This window comes from Acanthaster planci, linkage group LG03, assembly GCF_054643075.1.
Source record: "Acanthaster planci isolate LZ-2023a linkage group LG03, COTS_SCS, whole genome shotgun sequence".
Lineage (NCBI taxonomy): Eukaryota > Metazoa > Echinodermata > Asteroidea > Valvatida > Acanthasteridae > Acanthaster > Acanthaster planci.
The window spans coordinates 22935970-22951155 of NC_141779.1; the positions used below are offsets into that span (position 1 = coordinate 22935970).

Genomic DNA, 15186 nt, shown 5'->3' on the forward strand with positions numbered 1-15186 from the left:
TTTTTCGTGTCTACTGAGGGCCCAAAGAAAGTTACACTGGTTTAATTTTTTAATGTGTGGATGGTGCTGGTTTGCTTTAGACAAGGAAGATCCAAAGTTAAAATGTCCAGAAGATATGAACAACCTAAGCACCAATGTTGGGCAGGCTTCCGCTACAGTCAACTACTCTGTGCTGGAGGTGTCTGACAATGTCGATGCTGATGTACAAGTGGTTTGCACAAAAGTCTCAGGCTCTACGTTCTCCGTTGGAGAAGTTGACGTGGTTTGTACTGCTACCGACAAGGCGGGCAATTCGGCCGACTGTAGTTTCTCCGTGGAAGTTAAGGGTAAGATGTTGTCTCGACAAATTCAGTGGTCGATTCGTGCTAAATAAATGCACTGTACTTGGCTCAAATGCAAACACAAATGGGATATTTCTTGCATCAGGTTGAATAAGTGAGGATTCACAAAAGTCCAACACGTTTCAACTCCAGCAAATTTCGATGCACAGGTTTCGTGACATTGAATTCCCTTGGTTTTCTGTTTGCCTAAAGTGTAAAGAAGCCTCAACAAGTATTCATAAATACCCCAGACACTCTCCCTAGTCAATAGCGTGCAGCTTGACCATGTATTAACATTTGATAATACCTGCTGAGAAGTGATAATGCCCACTGCATTAATCACATGCTGGCACCTGGCTACCATAGGGTTTCATTGATTCTGATTGGTCAAGAGTCTCTGTGAATTCTGCTTGGCACACGAGCTCCAAGTCTAGATAAGGAGATTCTTGCGCAAGGGATGTACCATAAATTGGATGGGGTGACGGGAAAAATATAAGTAAAATTCTGGAACAAAATTGTTGGAAATCCATCATAAATTGACTTGATTTGACTTGCTGATTAAAAGCTATATGAATGGGAATATATGCTTGGCCACAATTAGTCATGTCCAATCTCCTGAGCCAGTCTTAAACTCACATTTAAGACCAGCCAAGCACATCTTGATTCCCTTAATAATAGATAAGACTTCTAAAGCGCCCATTCAAGAAAGGACTGTGCTTTAAGGTGATGCTGTATGTTGAGAAAAAAAATCATTACACTTAACTGAAATTTTAAGCTCTACTTTTGCAGGTGAGTTAATACCAAATAAGAAAACAAAATGCAACCGTACTTCATACATATTAGAGTTTTGAAATTGCCTAAAATATCAGGATATCAATGTGATTAACCCTCCTATGCAAAGACATATTCTTGACACAGTTGTCCTATCAGTCAAATCAAGTCAAATTTCCCATATGTGTCTGTGTACTGGGGGAAATCAAGTGGAAGCATTTTTTTACTTTTTTGACGGTTACAGCAAAAGGAGGGTTAATAAGTCTCATTTGTATAATGCAGGTATAATAAGACAACAATTATTATGAAGAAAAACATGACCAGCGTTTTCCAGAAATATTCACGAAATAGATGAAGAGCTACAACGATACATGTGCTGGATAAGATTCCTATCTGGGTTTGGGGTTTCCTTTTTTGACATTTGCAAGGCTTGCTCAACCATACTTGATGGTGGGTCATAATGCAGGGATTCCCTGTGTCAAAACACAGAGGATGTTTCAGTGAAGTCTTGTGAATTCTGGAATTGGTGCCACTTGATGTCTGGCTACTTGTCCTCATACTGGGGTGAAGTCCTATAAGTTTATGCACCTGCAGACGCTTACGGTAGTCCATGGAAGCTTGAGCATCTCTGTGTTTGTGTTGTAGCAGGTACTGCTCTGCGGCATATTCTCAGAGCTTTTGAAAAATAAACACAGGACAAATCTTTAACAGATGACCACCAAGGGTCCACATTTGTGACATCCAACATTTTAAGGACTATGGTTGTGGTATCTTATTCTAAAAAGCTGCTATTTTGGGTGAAAATCACACCACGCCCTGGACAGTTGTGATGCAGAACAGCACTGTCTGCTAATGGTCAAGAAGAAAATTCTGGTTACCAAAACACCATTGAAGAATTCAAAAACCCTGTCCAGCTCCATTTTAGTGTTTCTTGTTCCAATGTGGACACATTAGCCTCTGTAACATCTATATTAGATGAATAACATGGCAGAATGCCTTTGGTTTGTGTACGCAATGTGCGAAAAGCTCTTTTGTTTCCTACTTGGTTTGTGTAGACAAGGAGAAGCCGGAGTTTGATTGTCCAATTGATATGGATGTTCCTACCAACAAGGGTGCACCCACTTATTCACTGACTTACACCACACCCAAAGCTACTGATAATGTGGACGGTAGTGTAAAGGTAACCTGTTCCCCAAAGCCCGGCACACCGCTCGGTATTGGAGAACACGTGGTCACATGTTCAGCCCAGGATTCCTCAGGCAACATAAAGACGTGCCCATTCAACAGAGTAGTGAAAGGTAAACGTTTGAGTTTCTTTATTTTTGTAATTTGTTGCTGCACCTCTTTTGTTTCGTGTATCATTACTTCTCCGTCATGTGTTTCCCGGTCAAAAAAGAAACCCACATGCTTCTAGAGAGATGGTAAAAATCAATTATGACCTGTTCAGACAAAATGAGAGTAAAGTCGCGTCTCGATCTTTCTTATTTTGAGGGTTCAAAGTCACATTGAAGCGGAGGTCAATTTTCAGGGTTTTGTAATATTTGGAAAGAGTAAGCCGTCTCCTATCTGTGTTGTTCTTGACCTTCAGGTATAAAGGTTAATTAAAATTAGAAAGACGGCATTGTGAACATGTTCATGCAAAACTGAAGAGCTTCTTAGGCAGAACAGAATTCAAAATGCAGTGCTTGATGTCTTTGTGTAGAGGCAAACCTTTTTGCAGAGACGGAAGGCGACCAATTTCTTCTGGTTCTTTCCTCATTTGTTTACAGATGAGGAGGCCCCAGAGTTTGAATGTCCCCTGCCCATGCCAGATGAAACGGTTGATTCGGGTCAGTCGTATGCCACTGTCGACTACGTTTTACCGGAAGGGACCGATAATGTGGATACAAACATACAGGTCAACTGCATGGATCCCCCTGGGTCGGAGTTTCCAATCGGCCAACGGAATGTCACCTGTTCCGCCACTGACTCTGCTGGAAATTCCAAGTCATGTTCCTTCCCTGTTAATGTCCGTGGTAAGATTTGGGTCGTTGTGTCCTTTCATTGTTTTTGCTCAGTTGAATTCATGTCTGCGGACATAACAAAGTTTGCTGGGACATTGTTAGCTGGCCCCCATGCATTATCCGTGTAGCCTTCTTGGAAAAAAAATTCAGATTTTTACAGGCATCTGTTACGGTAAACCCATAAAGGCACCTATCCATATGAGGCCCCAACACTTGTAGCAAGTGTTGCATATCCTTCACATTCACTCCTGGGGTGATTTGGATGGCTAATCGATTTTGGAGTAGATTTTTGTGTCTGTGATAGTGAATATGGACACATTGTATATGCAATGCACCCAAAAACGGTACATATGGAAAGGCATTTTAACCGTGCGAAAATTCTGGAGATCCATGAAGCTTCTATAGCCAGATGCGCATAGCTACAGTGTGCAAATGCCAGCACTGTAAGTTTCATGATGTAACCCTCTCCTGACACTCATTTTCCCATGGTGAGCAAGTGTTTTGACAGATATCTTTAATATTCTGTTTGTTCAGATAATGAGGGGCCAAAGTTTGAGTGCCCGATACCCATGGATTTGTTCATTAATGCCGACCAGTCAACTGCAGTAGTGTCCTACACTTTACCAATTGCAACTGATAATGTGGATGGCACCGTAAAAGTTACCTGCACCCCGGAATCCGGCACGGCACTTGGTGTTGGAAGAATTATGGTCAAATGCACTGCAACTGATACCTCTAACATCGAGGAGACTTGCGAGTTCCCTGTCGTCATTAAAGGTAACCTTGTTGGGTTTGTTGAAATAACGATAAAGTACTTTGTTGGTCAGTTGCTTTGAAATGCTGAGGATCGGAGGAAGAAGCAGTCCAAGGTTTTGAGGCTTGTCTAAAATGCGATGATTGCATTTAAAAAATGGCCTTGTGGACAAGCCCCCTTGAATGAATTTCCTACTCAACTGAGCTCAGTCCAACTCTCTGAGTTGCCGGGCCAGTGACTGTAACTTGTAAAATGATATGCCAATCCAGCAGAATCCAACTGTGTATTTTTCAGTTTCTTGCTGATTCCAACAAAAAACACATTTCAACTGCCCAGCCAAGTTTTACGGCTTGTTCACTGCCAAATCTAACTGATTTCAAGAGGAACAAGTGAAAGGAGTTTACCGCCCAATCCAGTAGGATCCAGCAGCAGTGACAAATAGTTGGACCTTGTTGGATTTATGATGGTAGTCGTTACTCAAACTTTTAGCATCAAACTTGTAATATTGATCCTTTGTGTTATGTTCCAGGAACCTTATTTGTTAACAGTGTCTTATTCATTGGACATTAATTACTATAGATTGTTGAAGCTGTCTGTCTCTGGCATTTGATACAGTTTTCAGCATTGAGCATGAATGTTTTAACAACTGCAATGTTGATATCTTGTGTTCTTTGAAACTTAGCAGTCAGTTTTTATTTCACAAGTTACGTTAATAAACTAGATCTGTACACCTTCTATAGACTATTGGCAGCAGCGTATCCGGCTTTTGATGTGGGGGGAACAGATTCAAAAGTGACTGTAGCTTCAGGCTTATTCATAATGTTACTGGGGGAGAAAAAGTTAAATTGTCTCCCTACCCTCCTGCTGGATAGTCAAAATTTCTGAATTTGTGGCTTTTTCTTAAGTTGCGAAAAAGGCCTTCTTTCCTTTTTTGGTCTTCTTCTGATGATGACCCAAACCCCCTCTGTTATGTGCAGGTTTTTCCTGGCATCAACTTGGTTCCTAATCAGCTTCGGATCTTCATCAAACTTACATCAGTGAAGGACCCTTGTGTATAGATGTCTATATGTCTAGAACAATGACATAATGATGACGTCATCAAGTGATTTATTATTGATTTTTTATTATGTATTTCAGCCCATTGACTTTGTACACATTTTCAAGGCACAGTTTTGGTAACTTAACAATGTTCGATCATCGTCAAAGTTGCATAAAAGACGGACCTCAAAGCAAAAATAGTACTAAAATAATTACGTCCTGATGACGTCATCAAGTGTTTTATGATTAAATTTTGAATATTTAAATATTATATTGTACATGTCTGATTGCATTGAAGCCTTGCAGACGTCAGGAAGGGAAGGAAACAGAGATTGACCTCATATGCTGTATGAGGAGTCATGTGACATTAAAGGTGTATCATTTTAAGTACCATTTCTCATGAAGTGCATGTCCAGTTGGGTTGAAACTTGGCAGATATTTACAAAGGGAAGTGTTATAGATGAAATTGACCTCATGCAATCATGACATCATCAGATGGCCATGTTACATGACATTGAAGGTGCATTCCTCAAAGTGAAGTACATGTCTGATTGGTTTCAAACCTTGCAGATATCTAGAAGGGGAGTGCTTCAGACAATGAGCTGATAAGATGATGACATTAAAGATGCACTCTTTGAAGCACTATATCTTGTGAATACATGTCCAATTGGGTTCAATGCTTGGAGATGTCTTGAAAGGGGAGGGCTTTAGGCAGTCATTGACCTGATATAATAATGACTTTATCATGTGACTAGTCACGTGATATTCAAGGTACATTTTTAAAAGTCCTGTATCTTGTGAATTCTATGCCTGATTGGGCTGAAATTTGGTGGATAGGTGGAAAAGAAGTGTTATAGACAAGGTGACATGATGTAAAGGGTGCAAACTTTAATTTGTTATATTTCCTAATGTCCTAATCTCCTAAGGGTTGGGATATTTAAGAGTTTGGCTGAGTGCAGAGATTGACTGACCAGTTCAACTCAGTTAGGCAGTGGGTACCGGGAAGAAATATGAGTAGTTGTGTTTTTGTTATTATTTTCTTATGTATTATTTTGTTTTGTTTATTTTGTTTTTGTATTTTTAGATAAGATTAGTCCAGAATTTGAATGTCCATCTCTGACTGAAGTCAATGTTGACCCTGGTAAGGCATATGCCACAGTCACTTATGACGTGCCGATGGCAAAGGACAATGTGGATGGCACTGTGATGGTCAATTGCGAAAAACCCTCAGGAAGCACTTTTGGCATTGGAACATCAACGGTCACCTGCTCAGCCACCGACAGCTCCAACAACAAGAAGACATGCACGTTTGTGGTCGATGTAACAGGTGAGACGTCACCGCAATCCTTGACATTTCCAACCGCTCATCTTCAAGATGAAAGGTTCTTTTCATTGTGCATTTCAATTGGAATATTACATTGGTTCATTAAACATTTGACCGGCAGATTTGTGAAATTGGCAGCCTATTTTAACCACTTCCTGCCGGTTGGAATTTGCATATGCAGGACAAGTGCCCAGGCGATTGTCAAGATTTTCCATTTTCAAAAGTCTTCAAAAATTCATAACTTCATTTACTGGATGCTTACACCCACATGAATGATTGTCTGAAGGCTACTCTAATCAGACAGGTAACCTCCATCGACGCCGAAGTATTACAGCCAGGCCTGCTGCCCAGTAAGGAGAGCCTATGGTTGTGCGGTGTTGCATGATTTCCTTTGTTCCCAAAATTGGCCCAGCGTGTTGCTGAATGGCGCTGTTGTCTCAAATGGGATCAGATAGGGGTGCAGCGGTACAGTATTGCTCATCGCTGGAGTGCTGGAGCACTTCTTTCTCCGCTGATAATCCGCGGTTGCTGAATGCTGCAAACAGAGGTATACTGTTTCAAAACAAGACAGATTACCTCCACAAATGCCAGCTGAAAAATGATTGCAATTCCCAGCAGCTCAGTCTTTTGTTCCAAGTATGGTCTTTTGTAACAAGGCCCAGCTCTTTTGTCCAATTTTGGGCACCCCTGGCTATGCATACAAACCTAAGGTACTCAGTACCGGGAAGCCCGGAGGCAAGTGGTTAACAAAGGGGCAAGTTGCTTTTCTCTCAAAATATTCTCCATAAATTTTAAATATCATTTGTACAATCCCAATGCATTAACTCCCTTTCATTTTTCCATGTGCATGTGTAATTGCTCAGATAACGAAGCTCCGGTGTTCACTTGCCCGAAAAACATGAAGAAATCCACAGATGAGGGTTCAGCAACGGCCACGGTTTACTACAGTACACCAAAGGCAACCGATATTGGGGACGGCAGTGTGCAAGTAACCTGTGACCCAGTTTCAGGCACAGCTTTTGCTGTTGGAGTAAACGAGGTCACATGTTCAGCCTCCGATTCTGCAGGCAACAAAAAGACATGCCCATTTGATATTACGGTCGAAGGTAAAAATCTTTGGAGTGTTTAACACTGAAAGATGAAGCGGAAGGTTTTCCCCTTCTGTAGTTTTTACTGTTGTTGCCTCCAAATACTAAGTGCCTTAGAGTTTTTATGATCTGTAAAATGGGAAGTTGTACATTACAGGCACTTCCAAGAAATATTTGCAATATAGACCCTTTCAACTGCCCTGACTGGATGGTAGATGTGGGAAGCTGCAGAATGCTTCTCCTAGGGGTTTCTCAAAAATGAATGAAATTAATGGTTTGTCCTTAATCTTTCAATTTGTTTTCAGTTTTCATGGGCTAACCAATTACATTTACAATTACAAAAAGTGGCAGTTCCGAAGTCCACTTGCAGGCTCTTTTCAAGTGGCTTCCCTTTACTTTCTCGAGCGCTTAGTGCCATTTTTTCAACCTGATCTTGTATCCATTTTGCCCTCAGATTGGAAGCCCAAAGCCTGTCAAATAATTATACAATCTCACCAGTGTGAAGCCAAACCTCCTTTTTCCAAAGAAAGTGTGGGGGCTTTTGTCATGTCGATGAGCTTAGCGAAAACTGTCAATTGACCGTATTCGTGGCCTCCCCAAATTCAGTCAAATTCCCCAACGTAGTGTATTTATTTGAAAATGTTAAATTCAAAGAACCAGACTATATTCTACAATTTCATTCTGACCCCCCAAATCACCTATTACCACCCCATTACGGGGATCAAATTGATACTGTACGTTTGGGAATTCGATTTAAATTGGGGACGCCGCAAATACGGTCTATTGAATCAGTGGACTGCACCCTGCATGGTGCTCACAGCAGACGGTCAATATGGTGCCCAGTACCAAGACATAGGAAAGATATAATAACCTGACCATTCTAAAATCTACATGTAGATACGCTGAGTGTTCCGTAAGCGTTCAGACAAATTGGCAACAGACTTTCTGAATAAACCGTTGAATTTCACGCTGTTGTCGGCATACCTTTGAGCCAATTTCAGTCTCTGTTTTCAGGAAGGACTATAAAACCAGCTATTTATTCATATATTCATACTTTCTGGATTCAGGCAATATCTGTTAGGTGTAGAACATGTCGCATACCACTGAAATATGCCTCGACAGGTAACATGTTGGGAACTTTTACCATGACTAAAATGTTTGGGGCAGGGGAGACAAATAACATTGCAGATGTTACTTTTGTGTCATTTTTAAGATGTGTATTTTCAGTTCCAGATGTTAATGCAGTTTTTTTGTTTTTTTAGACTTAGAAGCACCAACTCTTACCTGCCAGTCTTCTGAGGATGTTACTACCGATCAAGGCAAAGATTATGCTACCGTCAACTACCCTCTACCGAAAGCCAATGACAACGTTGACGCCAGCTCCGTCCTTACGGTCATCTGCAATAAAGCGCCAAGCTCTACGTTTACGATGGGGCCAACCATGGTCACCTGCAGCACCACCGACAGTAGTGGCAATTCAGCAAATTGTACTTTCCCCATAAATGTCTCAGGTAAGGTCAGCCGATGGTCACTGTCTGTTTGTTGGTGTTGTTTGTGCATCTTTTTTGGAAGAGGGGATGCTTTATATGTCGGCCCAAGGACTGTAAAATCTTTGAGACTCTTTAACTCAAGAAAATGTGCAATTCAGATTGGAAGCGATAAAAGGGGAAAGCTACCTAAGTGAAACAAGACCGAACAAAACCTTTTCGCACTTGAAAGTGAGAGAAGAGGTTGACCTTGTGAGTCTCTGCCAAGTTTCTTGGTGGTGTGCTGCATTGTAATTGGAATCTTGCTGACGTGCTTGATGGGCCTTGCCTTGGAACAGAGGCCTGTATTTACTGAAGAAATTCTTGCAGGGATTGATGACTTTATTGAGTCGAATTTTAGAGCCCTCAAAAGCCTCATGAGCCGGCTCTGTATTTCACAAAAAGATACAGTCATTTGAGAATGAGGCACATGTTCAAGTTGGCGCCTTGCCAAGCTAAAAGAGGGTACGTATTGTTGCTGTATGACCTTTTTTGGGGGTCTGTTCCATTGGAATGTTGAGCTGGTTCATTGGAAAAATTACTTTCACTCCACGCCAGATCTCAGATATTTGTCACATTTTTCAACTGAATGCAAAACTCGGACATCAGAAGTGTACTTCTACAAAGATGCGTTGACTATTGCACTGTACTTGATTATGCACAGATGATGAAGATCCCAAGTTTGACTGCCCAAAGTCCATGACAGTACCCACGGATAAGGGTGAGCCCAGTGCTGCAGCGCCCTACACGACACCGACAGCAACTGATAATGTGGATGGCAGCGTGCAAGTGACCTGTGACCCTGCATCAAATGCACCGATTGGTATAGGAGAAACCACTGTTACTTGTAGCGCCACTGACTCTTCAAGCAACAAACACGCCTGCCAATTCAAAATCACAGTCCAAGGTAAAACCTTCAGAGGGTTTCACGTTGATGCTGTTCTTAATCCGGTCTTCATGTGCCACTTATTCAGTGCAGAAGCAGTTTTGACAAAGGAGTCTCTTCTCTGATCGTCACAGTGTGCGGGGGCTGACACTAGTTTTATGGAATTCAGACATAACATTCTTACAAAATGTCAAATGTTCTGACACAGGTGGCCTACAATGCCAGTTGCCCGTTGTCATGTACCCACCGCATTGCCTGACATACTCATTTGTACTCAAAAAAAAAAAAGGATTCTGTTACACACATCAGAAAGATTGGGTCCCCCTTACCTGCATGAGAAGATGGAAAAAGACCTCAGAGTTGAATGATGCTTCAGAAATTTATTTCGAAATTTCACGTCTTAAATTTCAATTCAACCAAATATGGTTTACTTTGGTACACTGATGTCGATATAACATTCATGTCGATTACCTGGTGTGTCCAACAATCCTTCCGTTTGTCACTTGGACTTTACGTCGGTGGATGATGTGCGCGAGCCATCTGTAATGAGTTCAAAGAATTTCAAGAATTATGTCATCTCTAATCACGTATTCATTGGATTCATTTTCTTCTGTGTCTTTTAGATAAAGAAAAGCCCAAGATTACTTGTCCAGCTGACATGACCAACGAGTCTCCGGATCAGGGTCAGTCATACGCCACCATCACATACCAGTCGCCAGAAGCGACTGACAACAGTGGTATCAACCCTTCAGTTTCCTGTGACAAAAAGCAAGGCCAACAGTTCCCAGTTGGCTCCGCCAAGGTCACGTGCACTGCCGTAGATAAGGCTGGCAACAGCGAAACCTGCTCCTTCATGGTTGTAGTCAAAGGTAAGGGTTCTTTTAAAAAAAAACTCGATGAACTGTTTGCAAATGTATACAGAAATCTGTCTGTCCAGTTCACGAGCCCCATGGCTCTACCTAGTCATTCATTGCCAAGTCAATTAAGTACTCACAACATCCTGCGCCTTTGTTACATATAATCCTCCCGAGTAATGCGTAGGATAAGCTCATATCAATACAATAATACGAAGTTGGCAGGCTTGTTCAAGCAAACTTTTTCCCTCCTTGGTATCTGGTGTTTGTGGAGAACCGTTGAAGCATTTTTAACACTGATTAAACGAATTGCACCTTCAATTGTACAGTTTCAAGGATTGGTCAGTTGAGTGCATGCCATGGGTACACGTTTTCAGGGAGGAGACTGCATTTGTACAATACTGTAATTTTCAGAATACAGGGGGCAGCTTATAAGTTGATGCTCACGCTGCGGCTTATACTCCAAGCGGCATACCGTATGTTGCATCATTTGAAGAATAAAATCAGTCACAGATGCCACGCTATGCCTTTAGCATAACCTTGCCCAGGCCACGCCAGCCGGGGGCCATGTGCAAGCGGCCGAGGCAGTCTTGCTTTCGTTGGAAGTGATTTACATTTTCACCACTTAAGTGTTGGAAATAAAGGAAACCAGTCCATAGGGTTCAAATAGACTTGAAAATGTATCATTAGTACCCTTCAGACCTCACACATTGTGTGATGCGTGTGTGCGAGTTTGTCGGATGAATCAGATGATACTACGTGGATCTAATTTTGAATAACACAGTTACTATCAGAATAAAAATACAGACAATTATTCAATTTAAAGAAGTATGAACAGTGAAAAATTTCAATGCTTTGTTAAAACATTCAAGATATGTTCCAAATCACAATGCTAAAATCAAGAAGAAAATTCAAAACACCAGGACTTAGGACGGACTTGATCATAACCCTCTAAAAAAGAATGTAATCAGAAAAAGCTGAAACCTTGGTATTACTGCAATTCTTTGTTCAAAATCTTGATGAAGTATTGGATGGCACTGTAGTTATTATTTCTATTATTTGTATGAGCCCTGGGGACTGTCAGTTGATGTGCGTCATGCAGTAATGCTGCCAATGCCTTTTTTATTAGGGAGCCAACCCTGAAATGTTTCGGAATGCAATGACGATTGAGCAACTTTGAAACGTGTCAAAAAACTTTGCAAATTTTGTGTTTCAGACACTATGCCACCGGAAGTCAACTGCCCGACTGACATGACCTTTAGCTCTCCCAGCAATATCGACTTTGTCGTCTCCCGGGACACCAGCGCTATTGACGATGATGGATCAGCCTACCCGGTTACCTGCGACAACGCCGAGTTATTGTACTCCAATGGCCCCAACACTGTCACCTGTCAAGCCACAGATGCAAACGGCAATACCGCCAAGTGCACATTTGATATCAACATTAGTAAGTGTAACCTGGAAAAATGGCACGCTAAGGGCGAATTTGAAAAAATAACCAAAAAACTGTAACTGAGCCAAGGATATTTGAGGGAAGGGTTGCAGGAAACAGAATCAACAGGGACTCAGACACCAATATTTGACTTCAAAAAAGGACAAAAAAGAATGTATTCATTAAAAAGTACCCAAAAAATGAAAAAAACGAAATGGCTGTAAGACTGCAAAGAGTTAACACCAAAAGACTAAAGCGTATAAAAGGACAAAACCCAGTGCAGTGTGTCAAACAAGATCTAGTGAGGAGAGTTTGGCTCTCCATCATTGACTCTTTAGAAGCAGACCGGAACCTGATTCAAGCAGAAAAGCACACTCCAGTGAGGAGGAACAAAGATATGAACAGTGATAGTGTCTCTGCTGGTCTGCTTTAAAACTAAGTGAGGTCATAACATGGGGGCCAAGTTACATGTGTATGAGTAGAAGCAAGGGCCAAGTAAATAAACAGGGGGATACACAAACAGAAAAATACAGGGGAACTCTAAACCAAAACTGTATTTTTAGAGGGGAACTACTCCTATGAAAAGACGCTTACAAAAAGTATAACAAATTTCTAGCTCTACCAAATAAGCATGCCCGATGAGATTTCATTAGCGTGCTTGAGCACTGTAACAGTGTATACACTGACCCAACAAACCAGAGTCATAACCGCTCACGACTATGGCGCCATGCTTGTGACTAGTCGAATGCCTCTTTGACCAATAGGAGGCTTTGCAATTAACCCCAAAGTTAAATATGGGTAGAAGTTGTACGTGAGCATTGTGCCATGAAATAAGTCTGTAGAGATCTCTGCAGAGTGGAGGTACTGTATACAGGTATATCTGTCGGTGTTAAAACAGGAACAGGCATTTGGGATTGATTCACCTGTCATTTGGTGTGACATATTGCACATGCTGAATGTTATGATACTTACTCTACATCTCGTCTACTGAAGCACACTTTCAATCGTGTACAGTGTTATTGATTTGTGGTTTTGGACCCTACAATTTAGTTAAGTTCTTCAGTAGAGGACTTATGTCAAGAACTAATGTTACTGCATCGATCGATTGGTCGGTCGGTCGGTAGGTCGGTCAGTCGGTTGATTTGATTGATTTGATTGATTTGATTGATTTGATTGATTTGATTGATTTGATTGATTTGATTGATTTGATTGATTTGATTGATTTGATTGATTTGATTGATTTGATTGATTTGATTGATTTGATTGATTTGATTGATTTGATTGATTTGATTGATTTGATTGATTTGATTGATTTGATTGATTTGATTGATTTGATTGATTTGATTGATTTGATTGATTGTACCAGAACCCGAGCCATGCGAAATCCGTACCGAAATGAACAGTTACAACACGTACAAGGAGTGCGCCACTCCGCTTGACCCCAAGAAATTTACTCAAGTCTGCTTCAACGCTACCAGTGCTCACAACGTGTTTGTCGCCATCTGGCACTGCCAAGACCCAGTTCTGCAGCCTGGCATGGTCGACTTGAGTAAGTTGCATTGATAAGTCCATAGTAAGAAATGATGTACTTCACTGTAGACGTGGAAGAGTCCAACGTAGCCTAGAATTGACATAGGACCTGGTTCTAAATTAGGTATGGTTAAATATGTGAATACTGAAAGATAATAATTTTATACCTCGATTTTTGCAGATTCTCGTTTCTCCTTTATTTCTTAAGTTAATGTTGTAAGCAATGAAGTACTTGGATTTTTCATTAGATTAGGTGTTCATTACCTCCACACGATACATGCACACAGATTGATACACCAGAAATGACTGATTTGATCAAGGCCGCAAATCAAGACTTCAAATGATACACAGTGCATGAATGAAACCCAACCCAGCCCAACCTAACCCAACCCAGCCCAACATAACCCAGCCCAGCCCAACAGTCGGTCGATATTAGAAGGAAAACTGAAATTGCATGGTAAACATGAAAATTCCCCATATCCACGTTAAGCAGAAGCACCCCCCCTCCCATCGGTTACAGAGAGCCCATGGCCGTTTACGAATACTTGACTCCGCCTCTGTCTCGGGCTTCAACTGTTTTTTACTTCCTGACTTTGAAGTTTTAAGCGCAAAGGTACCGGTAAGTCTGATTGTGCCACAAAACATCAAGTACCGTAAGATGCCAAAGAGCCAAACATTACAGTACTTCAATTTAATTTAAACGCTTCTTCAGAGGCGAAGCCTGAGATGGAGATGAAGTTGAGTGAGTATTGGAAAATGGCCCATGTCGGTTGGGAGTGCTCATTTGTTGTTAGCGATGCAACCAGTAACACATGCATTTGATGGTTGTTTGTAAACCAGCAATGCGTCCATTCCCAACAAAAGGAGTCTGGAGTGCACCCTCTCTTGGTCCAGCATGGGGCTTATTGAAATGCAGCTCATTTAGCTCAATTGTTATCTTCTTTAAGTTACACGTATCTGTGACGTATTTCTGTGTCGAAACTGACACAGAGTTCTAAAGATTTTTCGTCAAAAAAATCTTCAAATCAGGTTGGTTTTGTACCGATTATGGTCCTCAATTTCCATTCATAAAGGAACATTAACCACTTGGTGCCAGGGTTCCCGGTACCGGGTACCTTGGGTTTGTATACATAGCTGGCGGGGGGGTGCCCAAAAATCGGACAAAGGAGCTGGGCCTTGTAACAAAAGACCAAGCTGCTGGGAATTGCCATCATTTTTCGGCTGGCATTAGTGGAGGTAATCCGTCATTGTTCTGAAACAGTATACCTCTGTTTGCAGCATTCAGCACCCGCGAATTATCAGCGGGGACAAAAGTGCTGCAGCACTCCAGCGATGAGTGATACCGTACCACAGCACGCTAATCTGGCCACATTTGAAAATACATCATCGCCATTCAGCAACATACTAGGCAAATCATTATCTAACATTATCAAAGACTGAGCTGTTTCCAACTCCGTTCCTTGATTCGTTAGGGCCCTCAAGCAGGCTTTCTTATCAGACACATAATTCAACCTATTTTTTTTTTCTGGCAGTTATTTTGATCACCTATGTGGGAACCATTGTTTTCTTTGTTCTGTATAATTGGTCTTGTTAACGTTATGTTCGGGGCTGCATACCCCACGGGTAATAGTAGTTTATGTTACTTTTGCAGTCCCTGACC

At 41.4% G+C, this 15186-nt stretch overlaps 1 protein-coding gene across 1 annotated transcript in view; it reads left to right on the forward strand.

Moving 5' to 3' along the window:
- The window catches only part of LOC110991038 (uncharacterized), a 93414-nt gene that overhangs the window by 73153 nt on the left and 5075 nt on the right, over window positions 1-15186 (forward strand). Inside the window, exons 46-56 of the mRNA XM_022256130.2 lie at window positions 81-326; window positions 2147-2389; window positions 2861-3106; window positions 3629-3871; window positions 5971-6213; window positions 7074-7316; window positions 8561-8809; window positions 9489-9731; window positions 10334-10579; window positions 11781-12011; window positions 13363-13545. Of these exons, the coding sequence (XP_022111822.2) occupies window positions 81-326; window positions 2147-2389; window positions 2861-3106; window positions 3629-3871; window positions 5971-6213; window positions 7074-7316; window positions 8561-8809; window positions 9489-9731; window positions 10334-10579; window positions 11781-12011; window positions 13363-13545 (2616 nt within the window). The remainder of the gene's footprint in view (window positions 1-80; window positions 327-2146; window positions 2390-2860; window positions 3107-3628; window positions 3872-5970; window positions 6214-7073; window positions 7317-8560; window positions 8810-9488; window positions 9732-10333; window positions 10580-11780; window positions 12012-13362; window positions 13546-15186) is intronic.